At 39.5% G+C, this 14,675-nt stretch overlaps 1 protein-coding gene across 1 annotated transcript in view; it reads left to right on the top strand.

Moving 5' to 3' along the window:
• The window catches only part of CAPRIN2 (caprin family member 2), a 28,926-nt gene extending 16,120 nt beyond the window's left edge, over positions 1-12,806 (top strand). The window contains exons 9-14 of the mRNA XM_023514725.1: positions 962-1,108; positions 3,943-4,111; positions 6,819-7,001; positions 7,984-8,084; positions 10,701-10,764; positions 11,883-12,806. Coding sequence (XP_023370493.1) covers positions 962-1,108; positions 3,943-4,111; positions 6,819-7,001; positions 7,984-8,084; positions 10,701-10,764; positions 11,883-12,451 — 1,233 coding nt within the window. The 3' untranslated portion in view covers positions 12,452-12,806. The remainder of the gene's footprint in view (positions 1-961; positions 1,109-3,942; positions 4,112-6,818; positions 7,002-7,983; positions 8,085-10,700; positions 10,765-11,882) is intronic.
• Positions 12,807-14,675: the final 1,869 nt, after the last annotated feature.

Here is a 14,675-nt window from a genome sequence, read left to right as displayed (position 1 = left end):
AACACCTGGCCATTTTTTGGTTGCAGCCATCATTGTTGTTTGGCGGGCCGGGCTGGGGATTCGAACCCGCCACCTTGGGTGTACGTGGCTGGCGCCTTAGCCGCTTGAGTCACAGGTGCCGAGCCACAATCTCTTATATCTAGAAATTTCTTGCTCCTTTAGATAAGGATGACTTAAATTATATCAGGGTTGTTTTCCTTTTTTAGGCAACTGACTTAGAAATCCACTAATAAGTATTTATTTATTTTTGAGACATAGTCTCACTCTGTTGCCCCAGCCTAGAGTGCCGTGGTGCTCGCTCACAGAAACTTCAAATGTGTGGATTCAAGTGATCCTCCTGCCTCAGCCTCCTGAGTAGCTGGGAATACAGCCGCCCACCACAACGCCTGGCTAATTTTTCTTTCTTTCTTTTTTGTTTTTTAAAGTAGAGATGTGATTTTGTTCTTGCTCAGGCCAGCCTTGAACTGCTGAGCTCAAGCAGTCCTCCTGCCCGGGCCTCTCAGAGTGCTAGTATTCCAGGTGTGAGCCACTGTGCCCAGCCAGAAATCCACCAAAAAGTCTTTAAAATAAAGAAAAATTAACACTTACTAAGCAACTAACCTAAGGGTTTTCTTATGCCCAATTCTATTGTATAAATTTGGAATAATACTAGGTTCTTAATTAGACAATACCATTTCAGGGTTTTTGAGACTAAGTGCTCAAAAAAAGTTCGGCCCCTCATCTGTTAGACTGGTTATCGGTAAGACTCGTTCACTTAGTCAGCAAGCTGTGCAAAGCAAATACTAGTGTGCATCCTCAGCAACTGAGATTTGAAATTGTAAGCAAAAGCTATTCTTTTGCATTCCTGTGTCCAAATGTCATCCTAAAGAACTTGCTGACTTACACCAGTTTGGGGTTTAGTGTAAGTTAACTGCTTGTTACATGGCAGCCGGTTGGCTGATGCTGCGTTTCTCCTCCCCAGGCAGCAATTCCCCCAAGCAAGCAGCCGTCTTCACTAGCTTCTCCAAATCCTCCCATGTCAAAGGGCTCTGACCAGGGCTTCCAGTCACCTCCAGGAAGTAGTAGCTCAGTAACCATTAACACAGCGCCCTTTCAAGCCATGCAGACAGTGAGTATGAAACATGAATGGTGATTGTAGTTCATTATTCCTGTTAAAAGCCATTGCTTCTCTTACACACAATATTGGGTACTCTGCACAAAGTTTGTGTTTTGTAAAGACTTTTATTTGGGCTGGTAGAATTTATATTTGGTCAATGAAAAGATCGTTTGTGGCAGAAGAGTATTAAATTTACAACCTCCAAGATTTTGAAATAGGTATTTTATCAGAGCATTATTCCTTCTTTGAAAATTAGCAGGAGGTAAAGCTGAGGCCCCCTGTTAAACAAGTGAAATATATACTGAAACATAATTTTTTAGCAATGGCTTAATACTAACCGCTACTAATATCAATACTAGTGATGTTCTGTAACATCAGTATCCTGAAATAGAAGATACACAGTTGGGTGTTCTGTCATTGTTGAAATTTACATTTGGTTTCATCCTGGTCTCATGTTGTTTTTTGATTTGTGTAGTGTTTTGTTTGTTCGTTTTTTTGAGGCAGGATCTTGCTCTATTCCTGAGCTAGAATGCAGTGGCCCGATCATAGCCTGCTGTAACCTCAAACTCCTGGGCTCATGTGATCCTGCCTCAGCCTCCCAAGTAACTAGGACCACAGGCACATACCACAGCTGGCTAATTTCTTTTCTTTCACTTTTTTTTTTTTTTTTTAAATTTGTAAAGTGGGAGCTGACTGTGTTACCCAGGCTGATTTCAAAACTCCTATCTTCAAGAGTCCTCCCAACTTGGCCTCCCAAAGTGTAGGGATTCTGGCGTGAGCCACCACGCGTGGCCATTGTGTGTTGTTTTGAATTACGTATTTTCCTACACATTGTAGTCTAAAGTTTTTAAAAAATACTATAGCTAGGTTTGTATGTTTTATTTTCTAAACACAGACTAGTATAAAATAGTTGTTTAGGAGTAGAAATACCTTAGTGAGCCAACAAATACCTTTCCTGATGGTGCTTAATGCCCCACTCCAGGTACTTTAGAGTGACCGTGGTGGGGCTGGTGCAGTGGTGCAGACAGCAGGCCCATCAGTGCACACAGGCCGCTGAATTCAGATACCTGAATTCACTAACCTATCTCGTAGAATATCTCAGTCCTAGACAGTCTATCTCAGTTTCCATGCTTTCACTCTTTCCTATCAGTCCATTCTGCACAATGTTGCCACGACAGTTTTACTTTTTCTTTGCCTCATTCAGAGCAAACGATGATCTGTTGCAGAATGAAATTGAGTCTTTTGCTTGGCACTCAGTGCCTTTCGAAGTCTGGTATAACCTGCCAGACTGGTCCCCCAAGCTTGCCTGTGTACATTCTCGTCCCAGTACCTTTTTGCTCACACCAGTCTGCCTTCTCTCTCTCTGTGTTTGAATCTTGTCCAGTTCAGATTGGTTCTCATTCCTTCATTTATTAAAGAGGTGCTTATGAAGCCAATCAGTGGAGTTGTAGCCATGGGAGTAAAAAGTATACTTAAGAAACTTCCATTTTATTATCGAAGTGGGAGGGCTGGAGAGACACCTGTGCATCTATCAGTGCCAAGTGTTGGGAGGAAAACAGCAGGATGAGGGAGCTGGTGCTCTTTTATAAACTGTGGCCGGGGTCAGGGCAGATCATTCATTGTCTGCCACATGGTGAAAATTCAGTAAGTGGTACATTATTTTATTCATCTTTAGTTTTTGAAAAAGGACCCTCTTCCTTTATACAGCTTTTATTCTCAATATGATGATAGCAGAATACCAGGAAGACTAACTTTTGTACATTCTATCAGGGATCAAATACAAGTGTTGTTTTTTTTTTAATTGTAGTAAAATATACATAACACAAAATTTGCCATTTTAGCCATGGTTTAGGTATATAATTCAGTGGCATTAAGTATTTTCGTGATGTGCAACCATCACCACTATTTCTAGAACCTTTTCATTATCCCAAGCAGAAATTCTTTACCCATTAAAGAGTAATTGCCTGTTTCTCCCCTGCCACCCCCCAGCCCCGGGTAACCTCTGGTCTGCTTTATGTCTTTATGAATTTCCCTGTTCTAGGAACCTCATATAAGCAGAGTCATGCCGTATTTGTTCTTTTGTATCTGGCTTATTGTGCTTTGCATAATGTTTTCAGGGTTCACTCATGTTATAGCATGTATCGGAATTTGATTTTTTAATGGCTGAATAATAACTCCACTTTACACATGTACCTCATTTATCCATTTCTCTGTTGAGGGCTTACTTGGGTAATTTCCACCTTCTGTCTATCGTGGATAATGCTGCTATAAACATGGGTATACAAATGTCTGCTTGAGTCCTTGCTTTCAGTTCCTTTGAGTACACACCCAGAAGTGGAAGTGGTGGATTATATGGTAATGCTGTAACTTTTTGAGGAACCACCACGTTTTCTACCTTGGCCGCACCATTTTACATTCCCACCAGCAACGCAGAGGGTTCCAATTTCTCCACATCCTTGCCACCACTTATTTTGTTGTGCTTTTTTTTCTTTTGTAGTTTTTGCCTGGGGCTGGGTTTGAACCTGCCACCTCTGGTATATGAACCTGGTGCCCTACTCCTTTGAGCCACAGGCGCCGCCCTATTTTCTGTGCTTTTGATAATAGCCGTCCTAATGGTATGAAACGGTATCTCACTGTGGTTTTGATTTACAGTTCCCTTGTGACTAATGTTCTTAAGCATGTTTTTATGTGCTCCCTGGCCATTTATCTTTTTTTGGAGAAATGTCTATTCAGGTCCTTTGCCCACCAAATAAAAGGTCTTGAATGTCGTTTAGTTTTCCTGGGTCCCACCCTTAAGCATTGCCTGTGAAACTTCACAAATTACTTAGTGTACCCTGTCTTTTAAGGTATTTAATGTTAACGCACCTCTGCCTCCACGGAAAGAACAAGAAATAAAAGAATCCCCATATTCACCTGGCTACAATCAAAGTTTTACTACAGCAAGTACACAAACACCACCCCAGTGCCAACTGCCAGCTATTCATGTAGAACAAACTGTCCTTTCCCAAGAGACGGGTAAGATCTTTGCATACGATATTTTGAAGACTTAGATGACAGCTAACTTAGTGGAAAGTAGGTCTGTGGTGACATTTCAGAAGTTCTTTCCTGATTAAGAAGCATCATTTCTCCAACACAGTCCTCAAGTGTTGAGAAACACTAATACTTTTTCCTCTCTTCAGCTGTTTACTTTTTAATTTTAATTTTTATGAAGGTGGAACTTAGATGGCTGATTTAACCTTGAAGTACGCTTGTATTTTTAAATCTAATGGCTTTGATTTCCATGGGCAGTAATTGAGGAATATAGGCGCTATCTTGCTGCTTCTGTGAAGCATTTTGTTAATCCTTTTAGCACAAATAGTTACCCATCCTTTTCCCTTCCCTCTTGTAATAAAATGTTGATTAATGTGAAGATATAACTTAGTATGCTTATTGTACTGTTCGCTTAGAGATGGGAGGCTGTTTTGATCTTACATGGTGTTCTAAGTCATGAATGAATAGGCACCTTTGTTATCCTTCATTTAAGAAGCACTTGTATGCAGCCGGGAGTGGTGGCTCATGCTTGTAATCCTAGTACTCTGGGAGGCCGAGGCAGGTGGATTGTGATCTCAGCAGTTCAAAACCAGCCTGAGCAAGAGCAAGACCCTTTCTCTACTAAAATAGAAAAACTAGCTGGGCCCTGTGGTTGGTGCCTGTAGTCCCAGCTACTTGGGAGGCTAAGGCAAGAGAATTGCTCAAGCCTGAGAATTTGAGGTTACTGTGTGCTGTGATGCCATAGCACTCTACCTGGGGCATCAAAGAAGCACTCGTATGTGTATTTCTAGTGTCAGTATTTCACATCCCCTTTTGAGTTTTCTAAAACTTAAGCCTGAGCAAATGAATTGATGATTCTGGGTATTTGGTTAATCAAATGATGAAAAGGTAACTATAAATCTCTGGACCTAGTCACAGATGACCTGATTGTGTTGTCACCTATACTGTTGAAAGATCAGGCAGATAATTGCCATAAAGGATACTTTCATCATATGCCTTTTCAATTATGGTGAATTCATTTTATTTTACTCCCTTATCTGGAATATTGAGCCTATTCTTAAAAATCGTGGTAAACTATACATAGTATGAAAATTACCTTTTAACTATTTTAAGTGTATAGTTTTATGGCATTAAGTAACATCCAGTATTTTTTTTTTTTTTTTTTTTTTTTGCAGTTTTTGCAGTTTTTGGCTAGGGCTGGGTTTGAACCCGGCATCTCTGGCATATGGGGCCGGTGCCCTACTGCCTTTGAGTCACAGGCACTGTCTCATCCAGATTTTTTTTTTCCTCTCTCTCTCTTTTTTTTGTTTGGGATTCATTGGGGGCACAAAGAATTAGGTTACACTAATTGCATTTGTTAAAGTCCCTCTTAAAATTGTGTCCTGCCCCTAAGAGATGTGCCATGTACCGTGACTCCCCACCCCACCCCCCTTTCCCTCTCCCTCATTCCCCTACCCCCCACTTTGTATTAGAACAGTGGTTCTCAACCTTCCTAATGCCATGGACCTTTAATACAGTTCCTGTGGGTCACGACCCACAGGTTGAGAACTGCTGTATTAGAACACCTACTGCCTTCATATTAGAATTGAGTACATTGGATTCTTGCTTCTCCATTCTTGTGATGCTTTACTAAGAAGAATGTTTCCACCTCAATCCAGTTTAATACAAAAGATGTAAAGTCTCCATCTCTTTTAATGGCTGAATAGTATTCCATGGTGTACATATACTACAGATTGTTAATCCATTCCTGGGTTGGTGAGCATTTAGGTTGTTTCCACATTTTGGTGATTGTAGATTGAGCTGCGATAAACAGTCTAGTGTAAATGTCCTTATGATAAAATGATTTTTTTTCTTTTGGGTAGATACCTAGTAGTGGGATTGCAGGATCAAATGGGAGGTCTAATTTGAGTTCTTTGAGGATTTTCCATACTTCCCATCAGCAGTGTAAAGTGTTCCCTTCTCCCTACATACACGTCAGCATCTGCATCTTTGAGACTTTGTGATGTGGGCCATTCTCACTGGGGTTAGGTGGTATATCAGGTAGGTTTGATTTGCATTTCTCTGATGATTAGGGATGATGAGCTTTTTTTTTCATGCTTGTTGGCTGTTTGTCTGTCTTCTTTAGAGAAGGTTCTGTTTAAGTCTCTTGACCAGTGATACATGTGGGATTGTTGGGTCAAGTAACATCCAGATTATTGTGCCTGTAGATTGTGTTACCACCACCATCCACCTCCAGAACTTTTTTATCTCCCCCAGTGAAACTCCATAATCATTTAACACAAATTTCCCCTTTTTTCCCTCCAGCCTCTGGCAGCCATCATTCTACTTTCTGACTGTGAATTTAACTACTCTGGGTCCCTAATATAAGTGGTATCATACAAAGTCCCTTTGTTACTGGCTTATTTTACTTGGCATAATGTCTTCCAGGTTAATCCATGTTGTGGCATCTGTCAAAATTTCCTTTTTCAGGCTGAATACTATTCTATTTACATATATATATATGCATACACACATAGATATGAATTATATATATAAGAGTTATATTAGTATATACATGAAATATATATGGAAGTATATATCATGATTATTTTAAAAAGATTTTTTTGTTTAATATATTGACTTCTAAGTATAAGGAATACTAAACCTTTATTACCATTTAACTCTTGGATTCTAAAACTATTTCCTTACACAGCCAATTTTCATCCTGATGGAACTATTCAAGTAAGCAATGGTAGCCTTGCCTTTTACCCAGCACAGACGAATGTATTTCCCAGACCTACACAGCCATTTGTCAATAGTCGGGGATCTGTTAGAGGATGTACTCGTGGTGGGAGATTACTGACCAATTCCTATCGGTCCCCTGGTGGTTATAAAGGTACGCTTTGAATAAAACTTAATTGTACTGAATTATTTTTGTCTGTATACTTATTTGACTCAAGCCATTTTTACATTACCTTGTTTTCCTTTTGTCATTGCCATTTATAACGTAGTTGAGAATTTCCTATTTGTGGATAATATATTTAAGATACCTATTCTCTATAACAGAGGAATTAACTTTCTAAATGAAAAGCAGAGTGTTCTGGTGACTTACTAAGTAGAAAGGTTTGACCATCTTGTTTTTCAAAAGATGAATTTTGGTTACTGTATTTGAATAATGTCTGTCTTTTGTTAATTGACTTAACTCTGCTAAAAGTATGTCATAATTAGACAGAGCCCATCTTGTAGTTGTCTATCAGACTGTGTACCACAGAGAAGAACACAGATTTGGAGGCTATCATAGTGATGATATTCTCTTAAGTTTTAGTTATGGTTGCAAGTATTCTAGTGCTGCTTGGTATCAGCAAAAATACTGTAGCATGCCATAGCTGTTCAACCTTTGGGCTTTTCTGCACCACATTGGAAGAAAAAGCATTGTCTTGGGCCACACGTTAAATACACAAATACTAATGAAAGCTGATGAGTAAAAAAAAGTTTGTGTATAATTTTCATGATATGTGGCACCACAGATAAGCAAAAACGTCCTCACATAATTCACAGGCGGCCGGGAGGCTATGGGTTGGACACCCCTGCTGTAGACTGAGCCCTTAATTACCTCATTGCCCTACCCCCACCCTTTATCCACCTCACCTGTATTCTAGCAGTAGTAAATTTCTTAACCAGGCTTATTCAAAGTCAGTAATATTTCATAAATGTATGTTTTACTGTGGAAGCAATCTTAGAATTTGCTTAAAGAAGGTATAAATCTAATGATGGCATTATTGAGTCAATTTGACTATAATGTGGTATAGAATTAGACCATTTAGAAGTGTAGTATGATTTTTTTGCCCATAATTTTATGTAAGTTGTTTGTTTATTAGGTTTTGATACTTATAGAGGACTTCCTTCAATTTCCAGTGGAAATTATAGCCAGCTGCAGTTCCAAGCTAGAGAGTATCCTGGAGCGCCTTATTCCCAAAGGGTAAGTAGGGAATACTTACTGTCCTAGTGGAATAGTGGTAGAGTTGTTAATAAGCTAGTGTTTAACTATAGCAGAGTCATAATTTGTTTTGCAGATGTGCACGCTTAGCTTTAGAACTACTGGTAACTCCTATGCAGAGTTGAGTTGGAAGGTTTTCCATTTACCCAAGGAGGATGAATGACAACTCCCAGTTACGGGAAAGTTAGAAGGTGTTAAGAACGTTACTAAACATGTTGTTTACATTAACTCATTTGTTCTTCCACCTTATAAGAGATTAAATAACCTGTGTAAGGTCACTCAGCAGGTAAATATGAGAGCTGGGATTAGAATGTCACTTTATTTTTTTTTAATTTATTTTATTTTTTCTTTAATTGAATGGTAACTATGTACATTAATGTACTTCTGGGGTACAGTGTGGGGTTTTCACATGCACTCTGAAATACTTCCATCAAAAACTGGTCAACACAGCCTTCATGTCATTTTCTCAGTTATTGTTTTAAAATGTTCACATAGAATGTCACTTTCTTAACTTCAGAGCCCTGATTTTAACTTTACCTTGTTGCCTTCAATTTAGGTCGCTTGAATATCAAGTATAGCAAAGCCCTGTCTTGTAAATTTACTTTTTGTTTATTATGATTTGAATAGCTCAACAGATTTTCTTTACTACCTATTATAAAAGGCTGATTACCTCATTGCCTTTCCACCATCTTTTATGAACCTCACCTGTATTCCTGCGTAAAAGAGCTGATAAGGTGCTAGACATTCAGCTTTAACAAACCTTGGAATGATGTCCTGTCATTGGTCATATACAGATAAGAATTTGTACTCCATCAGTATTTTTAACCTTGAAGTTCTATAGGCCTTTACATATGTATATGGTACCGTAGTGAGTTCTCCTGGAACATATACTAACTATACTTGAAGACTTTATAGTTATGTGAGGTAGGATAGATGTCTTCACAGAGGCAGTATTGAAAAAGGGTGAAAAAGACACCGTAGAATCTAAATACGTTGGTTCTGACCTTGATTTTATCACACTCTTGCTGTATGACCTTGGGTATGTTACTTAAACTTCCCAAGCTCTAGGTCATCCTCTATTAGTTATTATTCCAACTCGGAGGGATAGTGAGGATTTCTTCATGAGATAATCCAGGGACTGAATGAACTAAGTGCTCAGCATAGCAATACTGGGACAGGTGTGTCAGCCAGGCACATATGGGCCGTGATCCTCAGGGAGTGTGTGTGAGAGAAGGATGTGGATTAATTAGACATAAGGGAGAGAATGATGTGTTTTGAATTCGGATATTCCAGTATTTTCGTGTGCTGCTTTGAATTTCTTACTAAGGAAACAAGGAATTGATGATAGTCCAAAGGGGACCAGGAGTCTAGAGTAGGAGAATTAGTTATTTTTTTATTGCACACCTTTTCCTGTTTGTTTTTATTTCATACGGTAATTTAATCATACCACTGACTATTGGGTTGTATGGAGGCCAACACCCTTCATATGCCGGAGTGACTTCGAGGAGCTGCCGCTTGAACATTTTTCATAATATGTTGGACCCCATTTCTAGGCAGTAAATACATGTATATGGTATCAAGGTCATCAATTCTCCTGTCTTTAAAAAAAAACAAAACCCAGCGGTGTTTGGATTAGGCTTCCCAGTTTGCTTTATAAATAGAGCAAGATTAAAAAAAATTTGTGTTCTGGTTCAGCGCCTGTAGCTCAAGCAGCTAAGGCGCCAGCCACATACACCAGAGCTGGCAGGTTCAAATCCAGCCCGGGCCTGCCAAACAACAATGACAACTATAACCAAAAAATGGTCAGGGGCGTTGTGGTGGGCGCCTGTAGTAGTCCCAACTACTTGGGAGGCTGAGGCAAGAGAATTGTTTAAGCCCAGGAGTTGGAGGTAGCTGTGATGCCAGGGCGCTCTACCCAGGGTGACAGCTTGAGGCTCTGTCTCAAAAAAAAAAAATTGTGTTCTTTACTATGTCCTTTATATTGAGAGGAGGGACAGAAGACCATGCCACCTTTTAAAATTTCCCTCGCTGGATGTGATGGCTTACTCCTGTAATCCCAGCACTGTGGGAAGCTAAGGCGGGTGGATTTCCTGAACATAGGAGTTCAAGACTAACCTGAGCAAGAGCGAGACCCTAAAATTTTAGGGTGTATTTTAGTCTCTACTAAAATAGGAAAACTAGCCAGTGGTGTGGTAGGCGCCTGACAAGAGGATGGCTTGAGCCCAAGGGCTTGAGGTTGCTGTGAGCTATGACGCCACGGCACTGTGTAGTGAGACTATGTCTCAAAAAAAAAAAAAAAGTTTCCCTTATTACCCAGCATTGTACCTGGCAGTTCTCTAAATGCTTTTTTGTTTTTGTATGTATTAACATATCTAATTGATGAGATTAATTAACAGCTGAAGCAGCTTTTGCCACTGTTGCCCTTACTTTGTTTTTCTTGGTGTTTGGAACCATCTGAGCCTCTGGTTGCTGGGGAAGGCCAGATAAAGAACTAAAAAGACTTTAATCTTACGCCTTCCTCAGCCAGTAATCCTGTATAATAACTAATTATAGTACTGTCTTTTTGGTGCCAAGGTAAATATTATGTGTTTATTTTAGGACAATTTCCAGCCGTGTTATAAGCGAGGAGGGACATCTGGTGGTCCACGAGCAAACTCAAGAGGTAAGGGTAATTAGCTGAGTAGTTCATTTACCCAGAACATACTGAATGCTTTCTGCATCCTCTGTTAAGATCTCCCCAGGGCACGTTGCTTTCAGCATTTATTTTACTGAGGTTTTCAGTTTGCTCGACTGTCATCCTCAAGTACTGAGGGAGAAATTAGGCCACGGAAACGAGTTGTCACTTTGATTAAAAGTGTATGTTTAAAAACAAATCTGCCTGACCTTAGAGCATAATTTAGCCTTACACATTCACTGTGCTGACTTCAGATAGTTCGTGCGATGTTTCAGGATGATGGTTTTTATAATAACGGGTACTTCAGACGACTCCAGTGTCCCTACATTGATAGAGTCAAGTAAGCAACAGTTAGGTCATTATGACTTGAAACAAAAACAAGATACTTATGACACTTTTTAAAATGTGGTGGGCCTATTGAAAGGTAGGTTGTTACTGAGAAAATAAAAAATTACAGAAGATGAACTTATTCCTTTTGAGAAAGTAGCCAGTGTTCACATTTGCCTTTCCCTTATAGCTGAGCTGTATTTTTATACAGCACTTAAAACAGTAACATTTTATGATGTTACATTAGCCTGGAGATAAACAAGCATTCATCATGGAACTTAGTGCCCTATCAGTATATCTCTGAATGGCTAGTGGCTAGTACTTCTACGAGTTGATTCTTTTATGTAATCTCAGTTTTCTTGAGTCCTTCTACATTAGCTACTTTGTAGAAGATTGATCGCTGAGAAATTAACTGAGAATTATGGGGAAAAGATAAAGAATTTGAAAGTGTTCAGATGTGAGTTTTGGACTTTGCTAACTTTCACTAGTTTTAGTTAAGTTTCCAGCCTTTTTTTTGGGCGGGGGCATATTTTCTTAATCTTAAAAAACAGGCAACTAGATAAGATTCTCTTGGACCCTTCTGGCTTTCAAATAGTATTATAAAAGCCGATGGCCAGAAAAATCTAGAAAAGTATAATCCAGCTTTACGGTATTGCTTTTGTTTTGGAATTTACTATAAAATGTGTCTTTATCTGTGTTTCAGTAGCCGACTAATGTTAAATATTGTGTTCAAAGCTAACTACTTCATTATGAGAAACTCACTGTTGCTAATAAAACAGCAGGGTGGAGTGATTCTTCTCAGGTGAGCAGCCCAGAAAGAGACAACGAAACCTTTAACAGTGGTGACTCTGGACAAGGAGACTCCCGTAGCATGACCCCTGTGGATGTGCCAGTGACCAATCCAGCAGCCACCGTCCTGCCAGTCCACGTCTACCCCCTGCCTCAGCAGATGCGAGTTGCCTTCTCAGCAGCCAGAACCTCCAATCTGGCCCCTGGAACTTTAGACCAACCTATCGTGTTTGATCTTCTTCTGAACAACTTAGGAGAAACTTTTGATCTTCAGCTTGGTAGATTCAATTGCCCAGTGAACGGCACTTACGTTTTCATTTTTCACATGCTAAAGCTGGCTGTGAATGTGCCACTGTATGTCAACCTCATGAAGAATGAAGAAGTCTTGGTGTCAGCCTACGCCAATGACGGTGCTCCAGACCACGAGACCGCTAGCAATCACGCAATTCTTCAGCTCTTCCAGGGAGACCAGATATGGTTACGTTTGCACAGAGGAGCAATTTATGGAAGTAGTTGGAAGTATTCTACATTTTCAGGCTATCTTCTTTATCAAGATTGAAAGTCAGTACAGAATTGACACTCGAAGGATGATGTTCTCATTAGTGGGATTAAAGGAAAAGTAGTCCTTGCCCTGGTGACTGATTGGTTTAGGAAAGTATTTTCATTCCTAGAGGAAAGAGGAGGTCCTTACTTTTTTGTTTTCCTCCCCAAGGTGAAAAATTTCAAGCTGAATGACAATTAGCACTAATCTGGCACTTTATAAATTGTGATGTAGCCTTGCTAGTCAAGCTGTGAATGTATATTGTTTGCACTTAATCCTTAACTGTATTAACGTTCAGCTTACTAAACTGACTGCCTCAAGTTCAGGCAAGTTACAATGCCTTGTTGTGCCTCAATAAAAAAGTTACATGCACCTTGAGTGTTCCTATTTGATTAAACATTTAGTTGACAGGTTAAAATACCTAACTTTTAGCGTTCATCCCTAATAACTCTTAATTGGTTGTTTTTTCATGAGTTCATGCTATTATTTTAAAATGAGAACAACTCTGTATGTAACAGTTCCTTCTAGGGTTACTTTTGTCTGACGTTATACATGTTATTCATTAAAGGATTTGGTGTATTTCCATGGGCCAAACCACACATTCTCTGTGGCTGTTTTATATGGTAGGCCATGTACCTGCTTTTACTGAGCTGTCTATATGCATGGTACATGTACCGTGGGAGGTAATGCTGCCCGTCCACCATCAGCATGACCTGTGTTTTCTAGTGGATTCTCAATTTGAATAGGCAGAATGTTAGATCATTAAAAAGCATAGGTTCTGCGGCCCCTCAGTACTGTGTTTTAGAGTCCTGATTCAACCCATTAGTCCATCTTGGGCAAATGATGTTACCTTTAAGATTTCTCTCTTTTTTTTTTTTTTTTTTTGAGGCAGAGTCTCACTTTGTCACCCTTAGTAGAATGCTGTGGTGTCATAGCTCACAGCAACCTGAAACTCTTAGGCTCAAGAGATTCTCTTGTCTCAGCCTCCTGAGTAGCTGGGACTACAGATACCCGGCTATTTTTAGATACACCGGGTCTTGCTCTTGCTATTGTGACCAGGCTGGTCTCGAACTTCTGAGCTCAGGCAATCCATCTGCCTTGGCCTCCCAGAGTGCTAGGATTATAGGTGTGAGACCCCTTGCCTTGTCAAGATCTCTCCCTTTTAGAAGACTATTTCCCCACATGTAAAATGGAGATAATGATCAATCAACCTCCGGGCAATTGTGAAGTTCAACTAACAATACATCTAAAAGACTTCACAGAGAGTCTGGCACATAAGCATTTAATAAATGTTAGCTGCAGCAACATTCTGAAAACTTTAGGGTTCTCTGTGTGTGTATCTACTGCCGTGCACAGTATAGCAGGTGCTGTGAGTTTAGTGTTCATTCTAGACATTAACATTTTCTCACACTTAGTTTAAGCATGTGTATCTTCCTCATTAATAACTTAATAAAGATTTTATTTCTCAGTTACTTTAAAGAATGATTTTAAAAGGTGAGCATTTGGGTTGGAATATTCAGAACTAAATTAAACATTGGAGAAAGGCATTCTTACCCATCACCTGCTGAGTCAGAACGTTGCTTTGATCCTCCTCTCCTTTTGAGGCTAGGAAGATGGCCTAAAGCATTACATTTATGATAGTTAATATTTTTGAGCTGGGTGTGGGGTCAGCAGTTAAACTCAGCCATGTTTAACTCTATGTGTCAAATGCCAGCGTAGTGTTCCCAAGGTAGAGGATGTGACGTCATCCACAGGTTAACAGAACTCTTTCAGCTCATGGTAGGTACTTTTTTTAAGGGTCATTAGTCTTCCAGGTAAATAAATCCATTTTATTGTGTCCATAATGCAAACTAAAAATATAAACAAAAAGGTAGTGATATGATTCAGTGGGGGCAAAATTTGATGTTTATGAACGGTGTCCAGTTCAACAAGGCCTTCTTTTTAGCCATTATGTTTCCTAAGTTATTAATGCTTTCAGCTTAGTCTTTCTCACACACAATGTTTAAAATATTGTACGTAACTCAAATTTTTAGGCACGTGTCCAACAAGACTTTTGTTAACTTGGGTATCCCCTCACAATCTGTGTAATAGTCATATTTTAGGAAAATGTTTAAAGTGAAAAGCTATTTTGCTAAATATAAAGATAATGAACTAGGAATTGTTCTTAAAAATAAATGGACAAGGCTCGGCGCCTATAGCTCAACCGGCTAAGGCGCCAGCCACGTACACCTAAGGTGGCGGG

This window comes from Otolemur garnettii, unplaced genomic scaffold (assembly GCF_000181295.1).
Source record: "Otolemur garnettii isolate 467f Iridium unplaced genomic scaffold, OtoGar3 scaffold00057, whole genome shotgun sequence".
Taxonomy (NCBI): Eukaryota; Metazoa; Chordata; class Mammalia; order Primates; family Galagidae; genus Otolemur; species Otolemur garnettii.
This window is presented reverse-complemented; position numbering and strand designations above follow the sequence as displayed.